This window comes from Lepisma saccharinum, chromosome 25 (genome assembly GCF_977018435.1).
Source record: "Lepisma saccharinum chromosome 25, izLepSacc3.1, whole genome shotgun sequence".
Classification (NCBI taxonomy): Eukaryota; Metazoa; Arthropoda; class Insecta; order Zygentoma; family Lepismatidae; genus Lepisma; species Lepisma saccharinum.
This window is the reverse complement of record NC_139253.1, coordinates 42,787,916-42,812,903: the sequence shown is the minus strand read 5'-3', so window position 1 is coordinate 42,812,903 and position 24,988 is coordinate 42,787,916. Positions and strand designations below refer to the sequence as shown.

General features: G+C 40.3%; 1 protein-coding gene across 5 annotated transcripts in view; it reads left to right on the top strand.

Annotated features, from left to right (window-relative positions):
• LOC145978872 (uncharacterized protein CG43867) overlaps positions 1–24,988 on the top strand; it is a 936,647-nt gene that overhangs the window by 579,303 nt on the left and 332,356 nt on the right. The window contains exon 1 of one of the 5 annotated variants that reach the window (XM_083111772.1): positions 14,109–14,422. The exons of the other annotated variants lie outside the window; for them this stretch is intronic. Coding sequence (XP_082967898.1) covers positions 14,357–14,422 — 66 coding nt within the window. The 5' untranslated portion in view covers positions 14,109–14,356. Of the gene's footprint in view, positions 1–14,108; positions 14,423–24,988 lie in introns of those variants that run through there. 5 annotated transcript variants of the gene reach the window in all.

Sequence of the window (24,988 nt, the reverse complement as noted above, 5' to 3'; positions counted from 1 at the left end):
AACTAATAGTCACAATCATTTTTGCAAAATAAACATAGGCTACCAGGTATATAAAATTAGCAGATTCACTACAAGCTTTGTATTGAATAAATTGGGACTCGCAGAATATGAAATTGTAAGTCGAAATGCTTTTGAAGTTCTGACAACAATTGAATATTCAAATTGTAGAGGGGAAATGTCACATACAAATTTGGATCGTTACATCAAGCTCCAGTGAAAAATTAATGCTTGCATGTACATGTGCCATCAACTTTCACTCGGAATGGAAAATATTGAACTAGAGGAAGTTTAATTTGATCTACATCATAATATTTTGAATGGCGAACGGGATTGTCGTCTAAAGCTTTAGAATCTCATGAGAACTGTCCAAAAACGTACTTTTACAATCGACCACAATTGAATAAACCCCTACCCTTTAAAGGTAAATAATGTTCTTTACGCTACATATAGTAATGGCTCAGCTGTTAATAAGCTGAACAATCAGAAATAAAATTTCAACCAATATAATCGTTTTCAAAGTGAACTTTAGAAACTAATAAGAGTTAATTAAAAGTTTTGGTTAAACCACTTGTCTACATTTATTAATTTTCAGGCACGTCATTAATTCTGAATTATTTCTAAAGAAATACCCCCCCCCAAAAAAAAAAACAGGTCATCTTGTATGAAGTTACATATTGCACTTAACATTTTTCTCGCATCCAGCAACTTTGTTCCTACATATAGACATGACCATGGTCACTCTTGTGACTATCAGATGTGGGTTTTCTCTTACACCACAAAAACATACAACTTGAATACTACAAAAATGTGAATGAATTGTATACATTCTTCTGAATGTAGATTCATTCAAGTTTTATATCCTTGTATTAAACATTTTGTAATGCACCACAAAACGTTCTTCAATGGTCACAGAATTGATTTTGACTGAGTTGTTTGAGATAAGCTAATCGGGATTGGAACTACATATTAAAGTAGAATCCAAACCGCTATGTGCCTCCCCTGGGTATCTAACCCGTGATCTCTTGGTTTGAAGGCGACGACGCTAATTCTTCGCCACGGATGAGCCCCAATGTTCACAGAAGTAACAATGGTCATCCTCGTATGTTGATTGCACGTACAGTGTATTTATATTTGGCACGAAATTAGATCGTTTACAATGGATAGCCATATTTTTCGAATGCCAGCATTGACTGAAACTGTTCCTCTCTTGTGTTTGATAGAATTTCAGCAGCGAGTATTGATGTGCCTGTGTGGGTTCGATGTCCTGGCGCGTGTCGAAGTTTATCCATTGTAGCGTGCAGCGATAGTGTGATCATTGCGAGTTCTCTCTTTTGCTGAATTCGCTTCTCTCATAATCACATTGGCGCCAGACAGCGAGAAATCCATTCCAACCGAATATTGACATTCGATGAAATGGCCTTTTTAGTGCAGCTTGTAACCAGTACACTCCCCCAATGCCTGCGTTTGTGTTCAATTCTGAATGAGATTTTACACAGACAACCCTTGGATTCAAGCCAGAAACTGATATCAAAAGTATTTTTGGTATAATTGTAGAATGATGTTTATGTTGCTTGTTTTTCCTCGTACGTTGTTGCAGCCCTTTGTGTTTTGACCAGCTCAACAACCTTGTACAGTCACGGTCACTTCTGGATTGTACCTATCTCATTGAAAGACAGTGGAATCGTTACAACCCAGAACTGTCCGTAACTGTACTACACACTGGCTTTTCATTTCTGATTTGTCCTTCCTCTTAGTCGGGGTGCTTCCCAAACATTATTGGTATCTCATTTCATTTTAGGACCGAGAGCTACGAAAAGAAATTCAGCATGAGCCATCGTTGGTGTGATACTGTATTATTTCCTCTTCGCAGTGTTGATTTTCTACGAGGGCTAGTCAGTAGCTAATAAGAATGAATTATTTGCCCACCATTAAATAGTGTGAGGGGTTAGGATATTATTCACGATTATAAGTATTTTCTACTGTTACGGCGGCCGGTCCTCCTGCTGCCAAGGGAAGTAGGGAGTGGGTATTACGCCGCAGACCAATCAGACAACAGCGGTGGCGCCGAGAGTTCTGACGCAGCTGTAGGAAGTACTACGTTCTACAGGCTGCTGCGTTTCTTGTCACCCTTGCCAGAATATAGAGCGCCCGCCGTTAGAGTAAAAGGATCTATAGTATGGATGTAGAGGAGTCGCCGTAGAAAATTGGAGGCGGGTCGGTACACACATCTGACAACGATGGACGGTTGGCTAATCAGCAGACTATTTTAAGCAAGCTTGTGATATATGGTTAAGAAAATAAATAGTGCCAAGTGTTTACGGATCCATTTCCTTGTTGGTATCCAAGTTATATATATTTGGCAGTGGTTGCGAGCCGGGAGTCTGTAGTCTGCAAACTCTACATCCTAATTGTCGCTAAAAAACACATTAAAAACTGACCAAGGCAGAATTTATAGTATAAAAAATATATACACTGAAAAGGTAACGTTTCCGCCCGCTAACAGGGTCTTCTTCAGACGAATATTCACTGTGATTATTCGTCCGAAGAAGACCCTGTTAGAGGGTGGAAACGTTACCTTTTCAGTGTATATATTTTTTATACTATAAATTCTACCTTGGTCAGTATTTTAATGTTTTATTAACATGGAAGCAAGGCTTAACAGTGTTACTAATGGTCGCGTTCGAGTTGGACATTTTCTAATCCCTACTCTGTAGTGGTAGCTTACGACGCTAATTCTGACGTTGAAACTTCACGGGTAACGAACGAATGTTCGTTATTCATCGTTATTGCCTTGGTGAAACGAAAGTTTTAAAACAGAGATGTGAAATTATTATTGAATATACACTAATGGTGAAAAATTTGTATAAATATAACCATATATATATATCTCACAATGCAGCAATCTCACTGTCCTGGAAATTCTGGGAAAATAACATAAATCAACGAATGAGTGAATAAGTCATAGAAACGTTAAAGAACTTTGAAAATACATCCAAAAAAACTGAAAAAAAGTCTGCGAAAATCATGCTTTCTTTTCGGTACTTGCCAGGGCTTAATAATAAAAATATATTCCACATTATTTGAATCAGCTTTTTGATGCGAAATATAGTTTATTTTTTGTCCATTCATTGTTGGATAAACGTGGTTCGTTTGAATAGCAGGCGAAGATAAAGATTTTGCATTTTGCTCACCACAGAACGGCGTGGATATTTATTTTAAAGTTGTCTGGAAAACATGGAAATGTTCAGGAGATTGTTTTGCCAGTGGTTATCCCAAAGTTCTGCAACCTGTAAAATATAGAATTAAAGTTGGTTATATACCCTCAAGGATACTGTTTTTGAAATGTAGTAAAAAAAAGCGCATACTGCACTGCAAGAACCTTCATAGTCTGGTTTTGTGTTTAAACTAAATACACTTTTTTTCGTTTCCCCTCAACATATTTCGAAGCAGTGTACGATTGCATCTTTTTTTTGTGGCAGCATTTGGGAACATGAGTTATCTCGGCAGGCATGGTTGCAACTCTTCCCAGTACCTTTTGTTGTGGGGAAATTAGCTTTCCGAGTCCTTCCGATGCACACACACAAAATTTCCTGCTTCCCCCTTCTTCGGAAGATCATTGTTCACATATTTTTTTTCCCTGGCAGAGGTTGAATCTTATCCTCGTTTATGCAGGCAGATAGGCCTATTTATCATGTTAACCTCTGACAGCAGTCACCGAGAGAAAGGGCGACATCAGTCGTCGGAGATGACTGAGTAACTGCTGCAGCGAACTGGGGCTATTGTCACGGGGATTTCCCCTCGCAATCAACTACTGTTCATTGTTTCGGCACCACGCCTGCAAGATTAATTATAGGTATCTAGCTCCACCGAACAAAGAAGGGTCCGAAATAGCGAAAGCTTGGTCCAATGAATACAAACTTCAGTCTTTGCAAGCATATTGTGGTTTACAAAGTGCTTTCTGTGTCTCAATTTTTCTTTAAAATGCAGATGTGACCCTTGTACTTTCGAATCGACATGTAGTAGCCAGTCTCCACAATTCTATTGTCTCGTTTAAGATTTTTGAGTCTTTTTTTTCTTTAATTAAACACGATGCAAGTTCTAACCACATGCAAAGTTTACTTTCATAAACATTGCAACATGTTTGATTTTGATTTGGTTTGTTTTATTTTACACTTTTCTGTCACTTTTGGCTCATCGCGAAGATGAGGATGATCGATGTTTTGATGAAATTAATGAAGGGACACTCACAGAGAACACCCATGACCAGGCCGGGATTCGAACCCGAGACCCCTGTCGTCGTAGCACGCAATGCTAACAAGTGCGACCACGAACTGAGATCGGCTATTGCAACAGAAATTCTGTTAACGGAATGTAAATATAACTTTGTAGCCCCAAAAAGATGAAGTTAGCCATGTAGAAGAATCTCCTTTGCTGATCAGAGCGAACAAGTCCATTAATATTGCATCAAGTAAAATAACATATTTGTTTTTTATTTGTTTTACTTCATGTTTCTCCTTCATTGCGTTCATCTCGATGATAATGGTGAATAAGAATTATATGAAATATTTAAAGGGACAAACACAAAGAATAACTACACCCAGGTCAGGCTTAGAACGCAGATCCTTCTTCTGAGAACTTAAAGAATAGAGCAGGTCTAGTCAGAACGCCTATATGGTATATATGCACCCCAACATTCAACAAGTAATCTTACGTCATATTAAGTAAGTAGTGAAATAATGTACGCTAACATAACATATACATGACACACGCAGATCAATGTGAGTAGAACAAGTGCTTCGTTACACACGCGTCCATCCTACCACATACACACAAACCTACCTCCTATGGAGAATTACAAGTTTTTGTGACATATCTGTAAATAAGGTCAACGATTTTTCCAAAGGTTTTACTTGCTTACTTGAGGGAATCGGTACACAAATAAACACTCGTTTTTAGTCCTAGTCACAGAAATTATGAAGAAAGAAAGTAAAGTGCTCCCCTGTGCTCTGCACCACGGCTTGATTACGTATAGAGGGTGTGCAGTTAGGGCCCAACACTTTCTTGATCACGGTCGAAGCTGAGGGTGGGGTCTCCCCGATAGCGTCGTCGCCTTGTAATCAAAGTGTCTCGGATTCGATACCCGGCGGAAGCACATAGTGGTTCGGATCCCACTTTAAACTGTAGGTCCAGTCCCTATTAGCCTTACTGTGCAAAGTAGACTTAAAACACTAAATCAATCCATCGAGGGAGTGAAGTGATCAGCACCACGCTCTTGGCCGTCTTTACCCCCCTCCCCCAAACCACGGAGCCGCTTGAGCAGGTCATTTTATTTTGTAAAACTTCAAACCTACTCTTGATGTAAAAAAAAAAAAAATGAAATACAGTAACGTTTTGCCAACTCCACTGTCTCTTAGATTTCGATTTCAATTTCTTCATCCTCGCCTTGATCGGATCCTCACAAAACAATTTCCCTTGGAGTAGTTTTACAAATGGCGTGTACATCACAAAACCAGTTTCGAGGAAGGATTTTTCTAATTTGGAGCCGCCGCAATGCACAGACCGCGATAGGAAAACGCATAGTTTCATAATGGACCCTCGACAAACTCCGAATCTCCAGGAGGGAGGAAAAAATCTCTCCACGCAGATATACACACACAACCATCGCAGGCACTCTACTATGAAAACCGACGTGAAAATAGTGTGTTCATCTGCATACATGATGTGTGATGGTTTCAATTAAACTGTTCTGTGCTACGCATGAAAGGAATGATGATAATAGTAACCGGCAACCGTGAGGGGTCCGGGAGAGGGGGAGAACACCCTCGCCCGCATGCGACGGAAAAACATAAATGCGAATTTTCACTGCTTCATTGCAGATGGAATCTCTGAGGCCTTTGTTGAATGAGGGTTTTTTTTCCTCTCCACACGCACGTGCAAGCCTTTCTCTGGGGCCGACTGTGGAAAACAAGAGAACGCCGCCCAGCGTTTACGATGATACACATAATACCTCAACAGCTCTGCGAGTGAACATTTGAAGAAAATTGTCCTGTCGTTAAAAATTCAATGTGTAGCTTCACGAACAGTGAATGGTAACAAAAGTTTCTGAGAGACAACTGTGCATTGCAGTGTGCATGCGTTCCGAATGAAGGACATTAGTACCCAAATCAGATGCAACTTCACGCTAACGTTAAGGCCCACGATTGGTAAAAAGAAATCTTGTTGAAATTCGTCGTGTACAGGAAGTAATTCCGAACGGATCAACTATTAACCCCATCTTCACCAATGACACTCCACTGGGATTCAAGTATGCATCCCAATTCCATAATGGAAATTTTCATTAGTATGAATTTACATACAAAAAAAAAGTATTATGACCGAATCACACGTAACTGGAGTTCCAGCATGAATGCCCTAGTTGACGCTGGACTGGCTACCTGGCTGGAAATGATGGCTGCCAGTCGGGCTGCTAGACTGACAAGGGAGGTTATCTAAGTGTCCCCCTCCGATTTCCATGAAATTTGCCAGGTGTATAGAGGGGCCAAAAGGAAGAAGTCCATGTTTTTGTGTTTCAGCTAAAAAACGGATTTAGGGGGCAACCCCCCCCGCTCAAATGTCAAGATGAGGAGAAATTGAAGTGGGGATCTGACCCCGAAACCACGTAAATATGGCATAGGAAGAAACAGGGGGCATAGGGTCCCTCTACACACATGCTAAATTTCATGGAAATCGGAGGGGGACACAGGGGTCAGATCCGCACGTCAATTTGTCCTCATCTTGACATTTGAGACGGGTTTTGCCCCCTAAAACAGTTTTTTAGCCGAAGCAAGAAAACACGTATGTCTTCCTTTGGGCCCATCTATACACCTGCCAAGTTTCATGAAAATCGGAGGGGGACGCAGGGGTCAGATCCCCACTTCAATTTGTCCTCATCTTAACATTTGAGGGGGGTTGCCTCCTAGAACAGTTTTTTAGCCGAAACAAAAAAACACGTATTTCTTCCTTTGGGCCCCACTATGCACCTGCCAAGTTTCATGGAAATCGGAGGGGGACACTTAGATAACCTCCCTTGTGAGTTTGACGAGTGGACCTTGTTCTAATTCCAACTGGCTTTCTTTGATAGATTCTGTGGAACAGCCAATCAGAGCGAAAGTTTAGTAATGTGAAGATAATCTGTGAGTTTGCAACGGAAAGTTTTTTTTGTCTGGTTTCCGAGTGTTGGTTGTTTTTTGGTCACTGCTCAATGAAAGAAAAAAATAATAAGAGATGATGTGCATTCCTGTACATTAATATTTAGGAATTTATCCAAATCGATGCGATTTGTAATGATGTAGCCGATAATGAAAATCCTTATCATTGCCAGTGTATTAAATGTTTGACATATTTAGTTGAACAGAAAATAATAATTTTAATTTTTAATAACTATAGTAGCTATTCTCTGACAACATTCTTCAAATCGCTCGTCCATCTTTATTAGCTTGTATACTCTGCGCAATGTCTTGTGGGGAAAAAAGTATACCGACAAGTAAGGTAACAAGTATCACGTGAGGAGAAAACTAGCAGATGAGCCAGTACCACACAACTAGTCCAAGTCCAACTGGAAAATCCAGAAGGAAATGTAGCCTCGTGTGATTCAGGCATTAGTTTTAAGGTCTTTCATATTGACTGATTTGGTTTATTTACTTCGATTTTCTGCCACTTTTGACTAATCGCGACGGTGAGGATCAGTAAGTATGTGATGAAATCGATGAAGAGATACACACAAAGAACACCCGTATATTGGATACGTCATCGCATTGTAATCAACGAGTCCCGAGTTCGATACCCGGTGGAGGCACATAGTGGTTCGGATTAAACTTTAAACCTTAGATCCAGTCCCGATAGTCTCGATTAGCCTTGCTGTGCCTAAGGTGGACTTAAAACACCAACTCAATCAATATCTTGGATATTATAAGCATATAGTGTAGTATGGCTCATGTAATGTCGTCAAGTAGACCTATATCATGATGTGACTAAAGCAAGTATGAGTGAAGTGTTTGGCGTAACAGAATCTTGCCGACTTGGAGACTGGACGAGTACATAGGCTGAGTATATTGTAACTCCGTGTACTTCTTTTTCGGATTGCATGGCCGGGTAATGATTTGCCTTAAATTTACATACAGTTTCTTAATATTTCGTAGATCATTTGTTTGAATTGTTCAGCTTTAATTCTTTAGTAAGTGAAGATTACTCCGGGAGACTCGATAAAGCCATATTTTGTACCCACTGACGCACGTCTTGACTGATTTACTTGGACTGACTTATCATTACCAGTTATTCCTCTTAAATGAATACTAATCGTAATTAAATAAATGCAAGTAAAGGGATAATTAATTATTCTCGTATAGGGCTTGCTGACTGTCACGATCATCCTCTTTTTCAGCTTTATTGTTGTAGCCCTTGTCTGGTCTTACGGCGACCGGCCTACGTCCTGGCAAGGGAAGCGGAGAGCGGGGAAGCGACCAATCCAGCACGATGAGAAACACAGCAGCTTGTAGAACGATTTGCGCGCAGCACCTCCTCCCGCTACGTCGTAACTCTCGGCGCCACCGATGTTGTCTGGTTGGTCTGCGGCGTATGCCCCGCTCCCCACTTCCTTTGCCAGCATGTAGGCCGCCCGCCGTAAGACCGGGCAATGGCTATAGGATCTTAGAACGCGAATGATTATGCAGGAGCAGATATGTCCTTGGATACTTGGGTACCTCAGCCTGATTGAAATCTTTTGAGTGAAAGATGAAGAAACGCCATTTCTCTTGGGCCGCCATTCCGAGTCGTTTGATGCATCCGGCGTTGCAAGTTGAAGGTCCAATTCGCTGCTTTTTTGTCTGCCCGGGAACTTTCTTCCGACGAGTGAAAGGAGAGATTTTCATAGGACCAGGGAGAGGGCCGAGTTTGGAGTGGCTTTTCCTCTTGTACTCAAGGAGTTCTTCCAGAAACTTCCCTCTTCTCGCCCTTTGTGCTTCTCCCCGATGTTCTGCTGAGCTTTCAAGAAGGGCGCGCGTTTATTGGACTCTGTCTCCGCAAGTGTTGGGAATGGGACGGGAGGGTCGTCGAAGAAGCACACACAACTAGACAAATGGGAGACTCATGATGAACAGCCTTTATGCCTTAATAAAAGTCCGTAACGAAACACTTCGCAATCCAAGTTTTCAACGGCGAGGCAAATATTTTCTCCACCTGCTCTCTGCGTGGGGTGGAAGCTGCCTCTTTATTTCGCTCTTCACTGTATGATATGGGGAACCCCTTTGTGGGAATGCACGCGCCTCTCTGTATGCATGATATTCCAATTGTTTTTGAAAGTCAAGATATTTCGTGAGAATGCGTTTTCCCCAGGTTGTAAAACAGGAGAAGTGAGCACCCCAATCCCTGCATCCGTTTCCAACATGTTCCGTATACCTTTAAGGTCAGCAGGGATGCAGGTATTCTTCAGTTTTTTTGGTTTTTTAAAAAATATGCTGTCATTTTCTCTTTTCTTTCCACAAACTGCAGGGTCAACTTGGTGTTTCAAAATGTACCTGGTACACAGATATCCTTGTTGCCTTGGTTAAGCGGTCGAATCGCCAACTCGTAACTAGGTTCCACGTTCGTGCCGTGCCCCAGGCATGAGTGTTCCTGTGTGAGGTTACCTTTATAAACTTGATGTTATCACTATTTCATTCTAATCGTCGATATTTAGCCAAAACGAGTAGAAGACCAACGTAAACATAAGAACATTCAGAAAGGTTCTTTTCCATTTACAGTGTTTTACAAAATTCCCAAATACATTGATTGATTGATTTTATGTGTGTAACATCGCTTTTCTGCCAAGTTTGGCTGATGGCGGCGAAGGGGATGAAATGACACGACGAGATGGACGATGGAACGGTCGCAAACACGCATGTATGAGACAACACAATTCCTAATGAGGATTATACTGGCTGCAGGTCCAGGCTCCAAAGCCTCGTTAGTCTGCAAAAGGCACTCCAGAGTGTACTACGTGCAAGAGAGGTTACACCCTTTACATCCCCCCAGATATAGAAATAGGATTTTCGTGCATATGAAGCATTGATTTCCCACACAATTTATTTCCTGCTGGTCACACTGTAAGAACTCTGAACATACTGTCTTTAATCAGTGTAGCTAGTATTTTTCTCAGATAATACCATGTTGCGTTAGTCAGCTATGTTTTTTAATAGCTATGTTTGTTATTTTAATATATATATTATTTGTTTACTGCCGACCTCTGTGGCGGAGTGGTTAACACAGCGCGCTACGAAACCAGGGGTCCCTGGTTCGAATTTTGGCCTGGGCATGGGTGTTATTTGTGAATGTTGTTTCATCACGTCATCACTCATTCTCATCTTCGCGATTAGCCAAAAGTGGCAGAAAAGCGAATTAAAGTAAACAAATTCAATTTGTTTACCGTTGTGGCTCTATACTCAGTTTTTATTTTATAATAGAGACTCCTGATACTTATATATTAGTATATAACAGTTCGATAGCGATATCAACAAATAATCAAATTACCCCCCCCCCCCAAAACCAGTTAGTTACCGAAACTAACAACAAATAATATTGACCTAATCTTCATTGTGCGAGTAATTTTGATGCAAGCATAGTTGGACATTAGATACTGAACGTGATCAGGCTGAGAAGAATCTTATGCTCAATTGCATGTAGATCAGAATTGCAAGAATTTATGAACAGCATTTCGTGCTGCGGTATACGGGTCACCAGAGTAGATAAACAGGCAGGAATTCAATCCAACCTAAATTTGTTGCGTTATCTTACCTTGAGTGACATTTACATTTCCCACGAGAACACTTTGTGTAACGCACTTCTCCATGTGCATGCTTGCTGAGGTAAATTTCAAGCTGACCGTACCTTGTAGTGTGTGCGATTTTACTTGGTTTAAGGAGAAAGTAACCAAGGAACTCAAGCAATTTTTCAACGGTTGTCTCCCTGACCAACGTACTAGTGGCATAGTTATTGCTGAATTATTCAACTACACTTGAATTCTTACAGATCTACTATCTAGAGTTAAAAAAATAATAATCAAGGATCATTGGAAAATTTTGTGCAAAGAAGAACGATTTGCTAATAGGAACGTTGGCCAAAGTCGACAGTCTTTTGTTTGACAGGGTGAAAACAAGAAATTATTGAATGATTGAATTCTTGTACAGTTCGTAGGGTGTAGTTATTTTTCCAAAACTCATGATTTCTTAGTTCCAGGGACGATAACTAAATATTTAATTAGCTATTTACAGATTAATCGATTTATTTATTTATTTAGTTTATTTAATTTGTTTTTCTGCCACTTTTTGCTAATCGCCAAGACGAGGATGATTGATGAAATGATGACATTGATGAAGGGACACTCACAAAGAACACCCATGCTCAGGCCGGGATTGGAACTCTGGATCCCTGGTCTCATAGAATTTACAGATTAAGTTGAGCATCATGGTGCACGCTACTAGAAATTAAACATATTGCATTTGCGCCTAGATGTTTGCACCTCATCTGTCACCCCTGGAGCTTTCTCGTTCATAGTCTCACTGCCACTTGTTCTGCTTAGCTGTGCACTGCAAGGAATACCGTGTTAAAGCAACACACGGGCAGCGGTCTCGTGAGGTCCATGCCGCATTTTGGTTGAAAACGGTTGCCAAAACTGAGTTGATCACGAGCACTGAAATTTGTCAGTTCCATTCTGTATATTCTTTACTTTATTGTCGCGTTTGGTAGATTTTGTGTTCAACACTTGATGTACCATTTTATCCCTGGATGCAGATTACATATTTGAAACCATAATGTATTCATAAACAGTTCAATCATTTTCCTCTTTGAAAGTACAGTCGCATACACTTCTGGGATGTAGCATCACCAATGGCTTTAATTGACATCGTTAAAACCCAGAAATATCCATGACTGTACATGCACTAAACCGTTGACAATTTTAAATCAAGCACTCTGAAGTGTTTCATGTCGTTATTAGACCAAATGAAAAGCCTTATTATATTTTTTTAACTTCCATAAGTTACTTTTGGAGATGCCTATATAAGCAGAAAACGAAGGTGAAAATTCAGTGTTCTCTACTTTATGGTGTTGTGAAACTGCTACAAAGCTACAAAATCGCGAGAAGGTTTTTGCAACAACTTGCCGAAAAATTACATAAGAAGCTTTAAGAAATTTCCTTTTCTGTTAGGAGAGATAAGAAATGGAGAAACAGAAAGGGACCGTGGAATTATAATAAAGATTGATTATAAAAATTGTGCAGTATTACAAGCATAGATTACTAATTATGTGAAGGGAATAATACGGGAATCGTTTACACTACGAAGCTTAATACTACCACAAAAGTTGATAATGAAAGTAGTAGAAGGTCGTCAGAATAACGACTCAATTGCATCCATCTGGCAAAAAGAGATGAAGAATGAAGGTTTCAACGCATTTCCGAATATTGGCATGAAATAGGAAATTAATACACACTAACCTTCGGTAAAAGTGAGTTGAATTTGTCACATCTTAAGATGTATTCGTTCTTCACTCTTTGAGCACAAATGTATGTGGCAGTTGCTCCTGTATTTGCATAGTGAAGCCAGATTTTCGTGTCTTACCTGTGCGGGATTTGACATTTTTTTCATTAGTGTATAATTATTCTTGTCGCATTCAGCCTACGCTTTATCGTGTTGAATAAACTGATACCGTCTATCACATTTTTTTCGCCAGCAGTAATTTAACTGTTAGTCTGTTGCCTGCGGAAAGCTCCAAGTTTTAATGAGACTTCTTCTCGAAGTTAAAGTTTGCTGAGAAAATATTGGGACAAGGAAATAGTCTTTTGAAAAAAATGTCTTCTTCGTCGTTGCCTGGGGAAGAAAATAGGAAGTTTCATCACACGACCCTTTCTGCTTTTTGTCAATTATTGATTGCACGGTAGTTACCCTTGTAATACAAATCGAAGTGAACGTAAACAGATCTTCCCAGACGTTACATCATAAACCACTTAATGCTAATCGATAGTCGAACAAAACATCACGAAACAGCGTGTGCAAACACTCAGTGCGATATTATTTGTTTAATTCCAAGTGGCGTGTTATCAGTTTGGAATTGATCATTTCTCCTCCCTGTTGTATCTGTTTTCTGGCGCGGTGTGATCGCGGATATTGTAGTTACAAATCCTTCGTGGCATGTTTAAAGAATGTGTAGGTCCATTTTCGCTCGGACAGACTAATCGAAACTGGACCTTCAGTTTAAAGTAGGATTGAACCCTGAGTGCCTTTAGCATGGATCGAACCCGAGACCCCTTGGTTTAGAGGCGACAGCGTTATCACTACGCCATCAGGGTTGTTCTTTCTTGTATTTTAAGATCCAAATCTCGAACCTAGAGGCATAAAGAATAGGTTGATATTACCAACATTACCCCTTAAGCCGGCCTTCCTGGCGCTACGATGCCAGGGGTCCCGGGTTCGAATATCGACCTGGGAATGGTTATTTTTTGTGAAGTGTCCCTTCATCGGCTTCATCATATCCTCATATTCGAGATTAGCAAGAGGTGACACAAACGCGAAGAAAATAAACTAAATCAACTTAACTCCTTAAATAGCATGTTTTCGAAATAATTGTAATTATTGTGAGACGTATGAGTAATTTGCGTTAAAATTACGATTTAATACTTTCGAGCACACAGGGTACATATTTTCTTTGCCTTTTTATGAATACCATCTAGATGTGAAAACTGAAAGCATAAAATTTTCAATCTTATGTGAAAATACGATGCTGAAAGCTTGAATTTTATCCGAATTCCTCTATAGAGACTTAATTACATTGGTCCCTTTCATCATCTCTACCATCATTTTGGCTAGACGACTCAATTGTTGGGAAACAATAAGTGCTCTTCGTAAAATGATATGTTTAATTCATCGCTATTAGGAATATGGATTCGGTGTATTACCAGAGCTCGGCGGAAAGGCTTGTCGAGGGAGCGAAACCAGTGCATAAGGAAAAGAGAGGCAGTTGCGTGTTGAATGTCAGAATCGATCTTTTGCCGAGGGCCTGTGCGTGGTGTGTGAAGCGCCAGCAGTCGGTCTGGAGCCGCCGAAAGAGCCTGGCACGTGAGGATCAAGTTCCGAATGCGAAGGACATGGTTTAGCGGACGAGCAGAGCAACGTGGATACAGTGGTCGCTTGCACCGTGTGATTTTTTGTGGTGACATTCAGGCTTGCGAGTGTATCGACAGCTTAGAAAAAGAGTGACGGTGAATTCTAGTGTATTCCCGTCAACTGTTTTCCGGGTTGAATCCTTCTGTGGTGTTGGTGGTTGTGGGTGCCCCATTTGAGTAATCTGCATGGTTCAGCCTCGGCCAGACGACCCAGCTGCCAACATGGAATCTCTGGAGGAACTTCTAAGCAAGGTGAGTCTATCTTGCAACAATTGCTTACGTTTTCATTGTTGCCCCAAACCGTAAACAAAGCTGTGCGCGTGTCGGTTCTCGCTTGCCGTGGACCGTCTCGGCGACGGGAGGAACGTTTACCCCTGCCGCATATGCAACACACCGTGCCCTTGAGTGAAGTGGGATGCATAACACAGGCCTAGCGTTCAAGTTGTTCAAGCAGCACTCCATTTGATCGAAACTAAAGCCCTGTCGAAGATGAACGATCAAAATAATGGACACGCTGGTGAACCGAAAACAGGAAGACAGTCAATGCCAAAAAGCCATTAAAGCGAATGGACAGTGTTTGTTAATTGAATTGTTCTTTTAAGTCCACTTTATACACAGAGGCTAATCGGGACTGGGCCTACAGTTTGACGTTGGATCCTAACCACTGTTACATGTGCCTCCACCGGGTGTCGAGCCCTGGCCCTATGATTGCAAGGCGACGGCGAAACCACATCGGGGAGGCCCCACAATGTTTGTGGTAAAATATCTAATTGAATAATAATTAATCAAATATTAATGCCGACCTCCGTGGCCGAGTACTTAGCACAACACGCTACGAGGCCAGGGGTCCCGGGTTCTAACTCACCTTGGCCTGGATGTTCTTTGTTAGTGTTCATTCATGAATTGCATTATATTATCACTCATCCTAATGTTCGCAATTAGCCAAAAGTGGCAGAGAAGCGAAGTACAACAAACCATGTCAATCAAACATGAAACTGAAATATTTGTAACCAAACCACAGTTCTGGTTTATTAACCAGGGAATTCAGCCCGCAATTTCCAATAAGCGTGACAAATCTGGTCTCTGTTGTTATATACATTGACCGTTTTGTTATTGTTCCCCTCTTGTTTATCTTCCTAAGTTTACCTTCACGGTTCCGGTGGGTGGACAGCTTAAGGAAATGAGCAATGAAATTCACAAAAAAATGCATTACTTCATTGGAACTTGAACCCAGGACATGTATTAACAGTAAGTTATGTTTTCTGCCAGAGCATATATGACTGAACTAGGGTTTTGTTTGTCGTATTTGTTTTTCAAAAATCCTGGGAAATACAACGGCGTTGTCGAGGAACAACTGAAATGAACTAACTGAAATATGTCACTTGTGTCTATTAAAATATACAACACGTTAAATTTTAAAAAAGGGACTGAATTTTATAACGCTGCATTTCCTGCTGTGCACAATGATGAATGAAGCCATTCGACTTTTGCGAATATTTTCTGCAAGCCTACTGTGTTGGACAAAGGTTGAGAAGTAAAATTTCGAAGTAATTTTTCCGTTTTTTGGTTCAAATGCCCAAAAGTGGCACCGAGCCAGCCATAAGGGAAAACTGGTATCTGAAACTCCCAGGTAGGGAATGTGATCTGTCCTTGGCAGCTTTCCAAGTAACGTGAGGAACATGTGCGCCTCTTTTTGTTGTATTGCGTTCGTGGGAACAACGTTGGGTCCAGGATCCCCACACTTTAATGCTATGTTAAAGGTGCAGGGTTCCTGTGCCTTGTTTCGAAAGAATACTGTTTTCTATGCAGGACAAAAATTAAGTAAACCGTATGTAGCTATATACTGATATATCTCTTGTAAAAGCGTTAGTTTCAAGGAACTTGCCCATGATGTCTGCATGTGTTTTCTAATATATTTTTCTCTACATTTGTGGCATTTTTTTTACACTCACCGAGGGTTGAATACGTTTCCATGTTATTTGGAAACTATTTTTGATTGATTTGTTGTTTTAAGTCCACTTGTGCACAGACAGGCTATCAGGACTAAACCTACATTTTATAGTGGGATCCTAGCCACTGTGCCTCCACTGGTTATCAAACCCGGAACTCTTGATTACAAGGCGACGGCGTTAGCACTACACCATCGGGGAGGCCACGTCGTCCAGCTTGTTGATGTCTGAACTAGAGGTATTGTCACCGATGTTCCAACCTTGGAGTCCTGGCGTCAACATGAGTCATACTTTGTGAGGTTCCCAATCATCAATTTCATCTAATCCTCATTTAGTCTCATCACCGTGATTAATCAAAAGTGGCAATAAAACGACGCTGTATTATATATACAATCATACGAAACGAATTTAAACTATACATTCCTTAAAAGTGAAAAGTACAGTTTTTATTTGCACCATCTGTAAAGGGAATACTTGAAAGTATCCTTCTGTCTAGTCAAATGTGTTTGTACATTGCAGCCTCTTCTGTAGCAATCACCCCCCCCCCCCTCCTTTCATGATCATGTTCATGCATTGCTTTCATCAGCAGCAATTTCTCCACGTTCTAAGTCACACCGAGCACTCTGTATTCGGAACGCTACCTGCTCAATTCCCGGGGGCGAAATGCTGGAGTTCAGTTTAAAATTAATCGTTCTGCGGCAGAGCTTTTATGCAAAACTAGTGTGTCTCTAAGTGTGTGCCAAAGCGAACATATTCTCATCCTTGTCGTACGTAGTTGTGCAGCTGTTGTGGGTGTTCTTTGTGAGTGTCCCTTCATCAATTTCATCATATAATCGCTCATCCTCATCTTCGCGATTAGACAAAACTGGCAGAAATGCGAAGTAAAATGAACCAAATTAATCAATCAAAAATGTAACTAAAATGTTGGAAAGCTATTTTGGGTTCAAATTTTATTATTACATGAGTTTTTATATTATTTAATATGTTTTTGTTTTTAATTTTAGCGCGCAATGTTGTGCTAGAAGTTTTTAATGTGTATATATTTTTTGTTTTATTGTATATTTATTTTTGTTTTTAAATTATTTCCAAAAATTGTAGGTTTTTGGTGGATTGTGTGTTTTTTTTTGGCCCAATGAAATTGTTTGACTTTGTTTTTATAAAATTGTATTTTTTGGCTTTCACAACTGTATTGTAATATGATTTGGAAATTAGTTTGGTGATTTGCTGTGTCCAGTTGAAGGGACACAAGGTTTATATGTTATTTTTCATATTTTTTTGTGCTTTGGAGGGAAGAAAAGCAGTTTATATGGGAAGAAATAGAGTATGTCTTTTTAAAAGTGTTTTTTTAAGATACAGCAATAGGGAATTGCTATAATCTGTAGGTTTTGTTACTGGCGATCATGGTTTCTTAGACTTGGCTGTTCTTCACAGTTGGTGTTCTTGGCACACCCAGTCCATTGATTCCCCCTGATTTTAGCGGCCTTTTATGTCCGGAAGAACAAATAACACCGTGATTGATTATTGTTTGTCTGTTCGCTCAACTTCGCATGCGATCTTATCGTAAAGTTACTCGCGGAAGGTGGACAAAGCCCTGCGTCAAATATGATAAAGCAGCTTAAACGAGGACTTAGGAGAGCCCATAAGTCGTTTAGTGCCTCTATAGGCGGCGTCCTTTAGGTTGCGGCGGGTTGGATTTTGATGGTTCCTTTTCTAGTTCTCACCTTAAAAGTTTTTAATTCCACCTTTTCGCTTTCCTTTTTATACCATTTTTATTCTATCTCGCTTCTTTTCATTGTTAATTTTTGTTTATTCATTTTAACCTTTTAATAGAGACCCTTTCAACGTTCCCGCGCTTTTTTATGTTTTTGCTCATTCTTTTCAGGTTGCCTCCATAACGCAGTGGTTAATGAAATCAAGTGTACAAGGTCACCTTTCATCATAATCACCATTGTGTCAGGGCTACCCAAACTACGGCTCGTGGGCTACATGTAACCCACCAAGGTGTTTTATGTGACCCACAACCAATCGCTGTAAGTAATGTCCCTGCGAATAAACAAGTTTGGACACCCCTGATGTATGATCATCCTTAAGATTAACCTCGACAACTAGAAATGTCATGTAAATATCCAAAAATACAGGGTGGTCCAAAAGGACTTTACAGCTCTGTAACGGTATAAACGTGTACTCGGAAAAGTTACACAACTGGTTGTCGTGTCATTGTGTAAAAATATACTTTTGAAACTTCTCATGCTTGTCACTTGAAAATTGTCCTTGTTTCCACCAAACTTTTGAAACTTCTCATGGTTGTCACTTGAAAATTGTCCTTGTTTCCATCCAACTTTTGAAACTTCGCATGCTTGTCACTTGAAGATTATCCTTGTTTCCACCCAATTTTTGAAACTTTTCATGCTTGTCACCTGAAAATTGTCCTTGTTTCCATCCACGCAATGTCTACTCTTTTATGTTCAATTTCTTCTCGTCTTGCAATTTCTCATTTACTGTTCATCGGACATTATCTTCTTTGTGTTACAAAACAACACAAGCGAAGAATGCGTTCTCTGATTTTTGTTTAGAAATTCGTGAATAGTAGGGCTTTCATGGTATTATTCCTCGAGCATTCAATGTAATTGCAGAGCGTAGCTACCGAAAAACAATTTATATGCATTTGTGCGTGTGCATGCATATAATGTATGTAAAACTAAACTCCATTGTACAACAGCCCTTGAGGACCAAAGCGGCCTTTCATTGGGTAAACGCCTTGTCAGCGCGTGGAGTCCCTTCGCCGTTGTTTTAGAGTCCGGTAGCTTTAAAGTAGCTCCCCAATTGCCTTCGTGATGCTGGTGCCAACGCTGACATTTTTTAGCGGTCTCACAGGAGAGCCACGTCCACCACTTCCACAAAACTTATCTCTCTCTCTCTCTCTCTCTCTTTCTCTCTATCTGTGCGTGTGTCTGAGAGAGAGAGAGAGAGAGAGAGAGAGAGAGAGAGAGAGAGAGAGAGAGAGAGAGAGAGGGGTTACCTTAAAGAGATTCCTTTACATGTGGTCACATATTTCCAATTCCCATCTCTCCTTTTCGGCCATTCCACAGGCAGTGCTCACTAGGGGTCCCGGGTTCGAATCCCCGCCAGGGCATGAGTGTTCTTTCTGAGTGTCCCTTCATCATTTTCGTCATGCCATCCCCATCTTCGCTATTCGCCAAAAGTGGCAAACCAATCAATCCATCAATCAACCAACCGTAGACAGTGTAAATGGTTGTTTACGCAGTCTAATGATTTGTGCATGCTAATTTATGTTCTTGTACGAGGTGTGGTGCGATTGAACACTACAGTACCGTTTAGATATAAAATGTGATGGAATTTCCAGACGCACAACCTTAACTGTCCACATTAAAGTGTTGAATTATTGTTATTTGGTACCCCTCGCATTTTTATTTTGTGGGATCTTGAATTTAGTGTCTCCCATTGCACAGAATGGCGGGGAGAACGTTGTACGTTAACAAAACATTTGCTTTTATCCCAGATTTACAGGACATCGGGATTCCGCTTCGTTCCTCTTGTTTTGCGGTGGAGCGGCTGATCATTCGGACAGGCACGGGAGGGACGGACGCTTTTCCGCTAGAAACGAGCAACGGGATGTAAAACATCGAGTTTGGCAGGTGAAATAGAATTTCTCTTAACTTTTAATTAGTTGCGCTTGTTACTGCTTGTGAATGGGCGCTTTTACCTACGGCTTAATTATTCCTAGCGGATTGCCTCGACGCAGTAACTCGGCTCAAATTCAGCTTTAATATTGATTCTTCTAACTCTGAAATAATTTTCCCCCTCTTGTGTCTGTCCAAATAATGGCTGTCAGCTGGTGAAAGTTGGAGTTGATATTTCGGAGAGAAATTAGGGAAACCGCTGAGCGAAATTATGCAGTTAGTATGAAAATAATGCGACAGCGCGCAAAACTTACTTTGGATGTTGACGAAATGCAAATGGGTTCAGAGCGTCAACACAAAGATGATCACCACCTGTTCTTCCTCGCAGTGTGAACTCGTGCGGAATATCTAGACCCAAGAGAGAGACTATGGGATGATTTCATTGCTCAAGGTTATAACTTATTTTACACGTATGCACCTTACACTCCCCCTTATATATAGATACAAGACAGGTAAGGTAAGGTAAAAGAAAACGTAAAGTTGCCCGAGCATATAGCACCATGTCATGAAGGCACGTTTACGGGATGTGGAGGTAGGGCCTCACATATTCTAGATCTCGGCCATTTCGGAGGTGATGTGATCAGCACCATGCTCCGGCTGCCTTTACCCCCCCTCCCCCCAGGGTTACCCCATATATCCATTACTTAGAGGCTGGGTGAGAGCCCCTTTATGCGGGGAAAAGGCCGGAAAATTCCGACCTTAGATCTTCAAGCCCGGGAATCGAACACGGGTCTCCCGCTTGCCAGTCTGATACCATACCGACTAGACCACCGAGCCTCTAAAAATATTGGTAAGTAATAATATGCATGAAGTAATATTTACACTTACAACGTAAATTACATTTTTCAGTACAGTACCTAATGGTAACCTTTGTTCCTGAAACACCTCTGCACCTAAATCAACCATCTTTGCGTGGTACTTGCGAGATCCGGGTTCCAATACCTTAACAACTGTTGGATTTTCGCCTCCCCTATAGCGTATTGATAACGTTGTCGCATTGTATTAAATGGGGTACGGGTTCGATACCTGGCGGAAACACGTAGTAGTTCGGATTCCACTCTAAACTCCAGGCCCAGTCCCGATAAAAAGTCAAAGCTGTTGGATTTTATTTTACAATTAGCCTCGCTGTATCCCGTAGACATGCAATAGATCCTAGTTCGTTCAAAATTTCGTATCTCGTTATAAATACATATCTTAATTTGCAGGTGCTCTTTAATACAGGTTTTGCTTCTGGAGGATATTTATTTTTTGAAACCTGCAGTACATGATCGACTCATTTCAGTCGATCAATACGACAATATATTCATTTTCTATTTTTGAATTTAAACTGTAAAATTCACTGTTTTGTAAGCGTGTTTGAAAATCGGTTCACCTAAAGAAAAATCTGCTCACTGTAATTAAAATTTACTGCAAATGTATGGTTGTAATGGTGGGACTGGTTAGATATTACCATATATGTTTAAATTATAGGATTCCAATCTGGGAGGAACATATTCAACCGATATTACCCTTTACCTTGCAATTAGAAAGTTCTGGAAATGTTCGAAATGTATGCTCAATTAAAGACCGCGGGCAGTTTATATGCAAATTAGATTCCAGCGGACAAAATAAATTGAGGCGAGCGGGTGTGGTAGGAGGTAGAGCGAATTCGGGCTGGAATTATTTTGATCCTTTTTATACGATTCATGTTGAAGGTATTTTCTGTGCTAGGTGCTGAAGGGAAGCTTTTAAATGGTCTCAAGAATCAGGTCATACGAGTAGACCATCGAAAATTGCAAATGCACTATGCAAATAGTAATCGTGTAAGGAGTGTCTAGTACTTTCTCAGCATGGATAGTGCTGTTTGGTTTGGTTCATTTCTGTCTTCGTGCCCCACGTTTAGTTTAGTGTGTTACTCTACTACACTAAGAGACTGGAATTTAAAATCTGCCAACTTACTGCGTTACAGTCGTGGGCAGATTACGGTAATTCATTTGTATGTGTTTTTCATGTTTCATCTACTCAGCGTTGAAAAGAAAGAAACTAAGTGTCCTGGAGTTCAGTTTAGAATAAGATCAGACTCGGTGGGTAGTGTGGAATTATATAGAAAAGTAAATATATCTTATAGGCTTTGAGCCAGATGTCAAGATTTTGAGTATGCAAAACCATTGTGTTCTAATTGTCGCAATTAACCTAATAAAATAGGCAACTTAATTAACACCAAAAATGGTGGTAACAGAACATTCCTTTTAGTGTTAATAAGGAACAGACATTCTTCAGCATCATCTTTCGTGTCTTGTTACACCATTTGGCTCAAACTGCGCCAAGTTGTGGATGCCTTTAACCCTTGTTTAGGTGTTGTGTTATACTACAGGGTAGGCGAAAAGTCCCTTTACATGTTAATAGCATAGTACAGTTAGACATGTAGATAAACATTGTTATGAATACAAAACAGTATATATTTTTTAAAATTTCAACATTTATTTTGAATAAACAATGTCTGGTTAACATTAACATTTATTGTGAATAACATATTAACAATGTTACAAAGGTTCAAGGTTCATTGATCAACAACGTCAGTGTGCACTCCTCCATGGTCGATGCAAAAGTTGATGCGTCGCCATTTTGTTGTGTGCATCCGCTGCAGCATATCAGGGGTGATCCTTTCAAATGCCATGCGAACTCAGTCTTTCAGTTGATCGTCGTTCACGTATCGTCGTTTACGAACGTCTTCTTTATTATGCCCGATAGTGCATTGTCCGGTGTGGTGAGGTCTGGGCTTCGTGGAGGCCATGGCAACGGTGCTGGAAGGTCTCGTGATCCACGTCCAATCCAGCGGTTTGTAAACAGTTCATAGCCGTTTGCTGACACTCACAACAAAATGTGCTGGAGCGCCGTCTTGATGAAGTGTATCGATGTCAACTACTCTTGCCGTTAATTCTGGATGCAACCACGTGTTAATCATGTGAAGATAGCTGTGCTGGTTTACAGAACCATCAAAGAAATATAGTCCAAGCAGATGGTCTGCCGTTATCCCTGCCCAAATCAAATGTTTGTCTACATGTCTAACTGTACTATGCTATTAACATGTAAAGGGACTTCTCGCCCACCCTGTACTTTTGATGGCATCTCAGTTGCGTATCTTCCGCTCGTAATTACAGTATGTTCTTACTTCTGTCTGGTTTATCTGATTATGCAGGCTCGATGGTATATATATGAATGTGATAATGAATTTCTGCATTCAACACATATTTATTGAAGTCATAATTCACATACGATTATTCAACTAACAGTATTCTTTTAAATCCACTTTATATCAAATAGGCTAATCGCAACTTAAATCACTTTATATTCAAGTGGGCGAATCACAACTGGACACCCTGTCTCTGCTGGGAATCGAATCCAAGACTCCTTGAATACAAGACTACAGCGTTAGTCATTATGGTATCGAGGATGTCATTTAGCAACATAGTACAGTCACGGGACACTCCTGGGCTGTAGCGATACCACTTGCCTTCAACGGGACCGTTACAACCCAGAAGTGTTCGCGACTGTACAAAGTACGAAAGAGCAACGAAGGTGATGTGAAGTGACGTTGTAACTGGGACTATCGCATAGGTCTCCGGAAATCGAGAGGAATTGCCATCCTAATGCAATAGAATAAAAAGGAAAGCTTGATATTAGGCAAGCCACAGCTCTTCTTCGCTATCCTCTGCCGGATGACTCACAAATCACCTAACACGTCCAATTGTGAGAGCGGTTTATAAGTGTCAAGTTAGCCCGGCGACCCATGTGAGTCAGCTGGGAAGCGAGGTAGCTAATGGGCTCGCCTAATGGAGTTGCTGCGCCCGCCATTCATCTCTCCAAACTGAAGGCGGGTCTCCGAGATGGATGTCGTGAATTTCCGCCGCTCTTATGTATACACTGCGAGAAAGGGATCGGGGAAACTGCGGGCACTCCGTTTCGATTGCTGTCAGTATGAGCCTACCCTTGTAGTATTACTAGGTTCGATGTATGTCGCTATCTTGCTACCTGCAATCAATAAATGAAGTTTGTTGAAACGTCAATTCCATACTGCACCAGCAAACCCCTGTTTGCACGCAACACAATAATGAAAGGTATTGCATATCATGCAAGAATACGCTTGGCAAAACTGCTGGAAATCGCCGTATTGATGTTTTACAGTGCAAAGTATAAGCTTCATGAACACAGTGGCTAATTTCGATTAAGGATCCTACATGACTGTCGTGACGATTGGGTGTGATTTCTTTGTTCCATTATTTGACTTAAAATTCTAATGGTTAGCAGCGACGATATGGATCAAATACTAAATCATGAAGTAGATGACAGGACATTGCTTACGCATTTTTACTTTTTTGAGCTGTTGTCATCTACCTTTGGAGATGATGACAATATTTTAACAAATGTTTTTATCTTTTTGAGAAGAGTGGGCGTTTTACACTGGTTCTCAGAAAGTTTTTAGACCGTCCTTACCTTTTTTAATGTGTTGTGTATGTCCCTTTACAACCCTAAACTTTTAACCTTTTCAAGGGACTCTTTACACCCCCTTTTTAACATTAAGGTACGGATTTTAGATAAAATGATTTTTTCTCGTATACTTGGAAGGGTGCAAATTATAATATGTGCCGATCCGCTCAAAAATTTTAACTCTCATTCTTTTCAGAAATTTCATCTTATCATTTTCGCAATTATCTAAAAGTGACAGAAAGGCAAAGTAAAATACTTTTGTTATTTTTCATTTCCATTATATTCTAGTACCTTTGTAATTAGTGTTTTGTATAATGTATCGATAGATATGCAAGACTGTCTACCAGTCAAGAAAAAGTAAATAGATTGACAGGTCAAGAAAGTCAAGATAAAGGCAAGAAAATATGCTGGTGGTCAAGAATTTTTGCTTTTTTTTTTTACATTATAGTGAATTTACATTGTTATATACCTGTACTAGGATTTGTTAAAATTAAATATTTGGAAATCTAAAGTACATATTCAGTTTTCTCTTGTGGTAGGTTTTTCATTGAATAAAACTATCTATTTTCTTAATTTTGCAACTATACCTTATTAGAGTACGATTAAATAAATGTTAAGAAAAAAGAAAAAGTGGTCAAGAAAAAGGAAAGAAATGTAAAAAGAAAGTAATGAAAAAGTCAAGAATTCGGGATTTGTTTTTT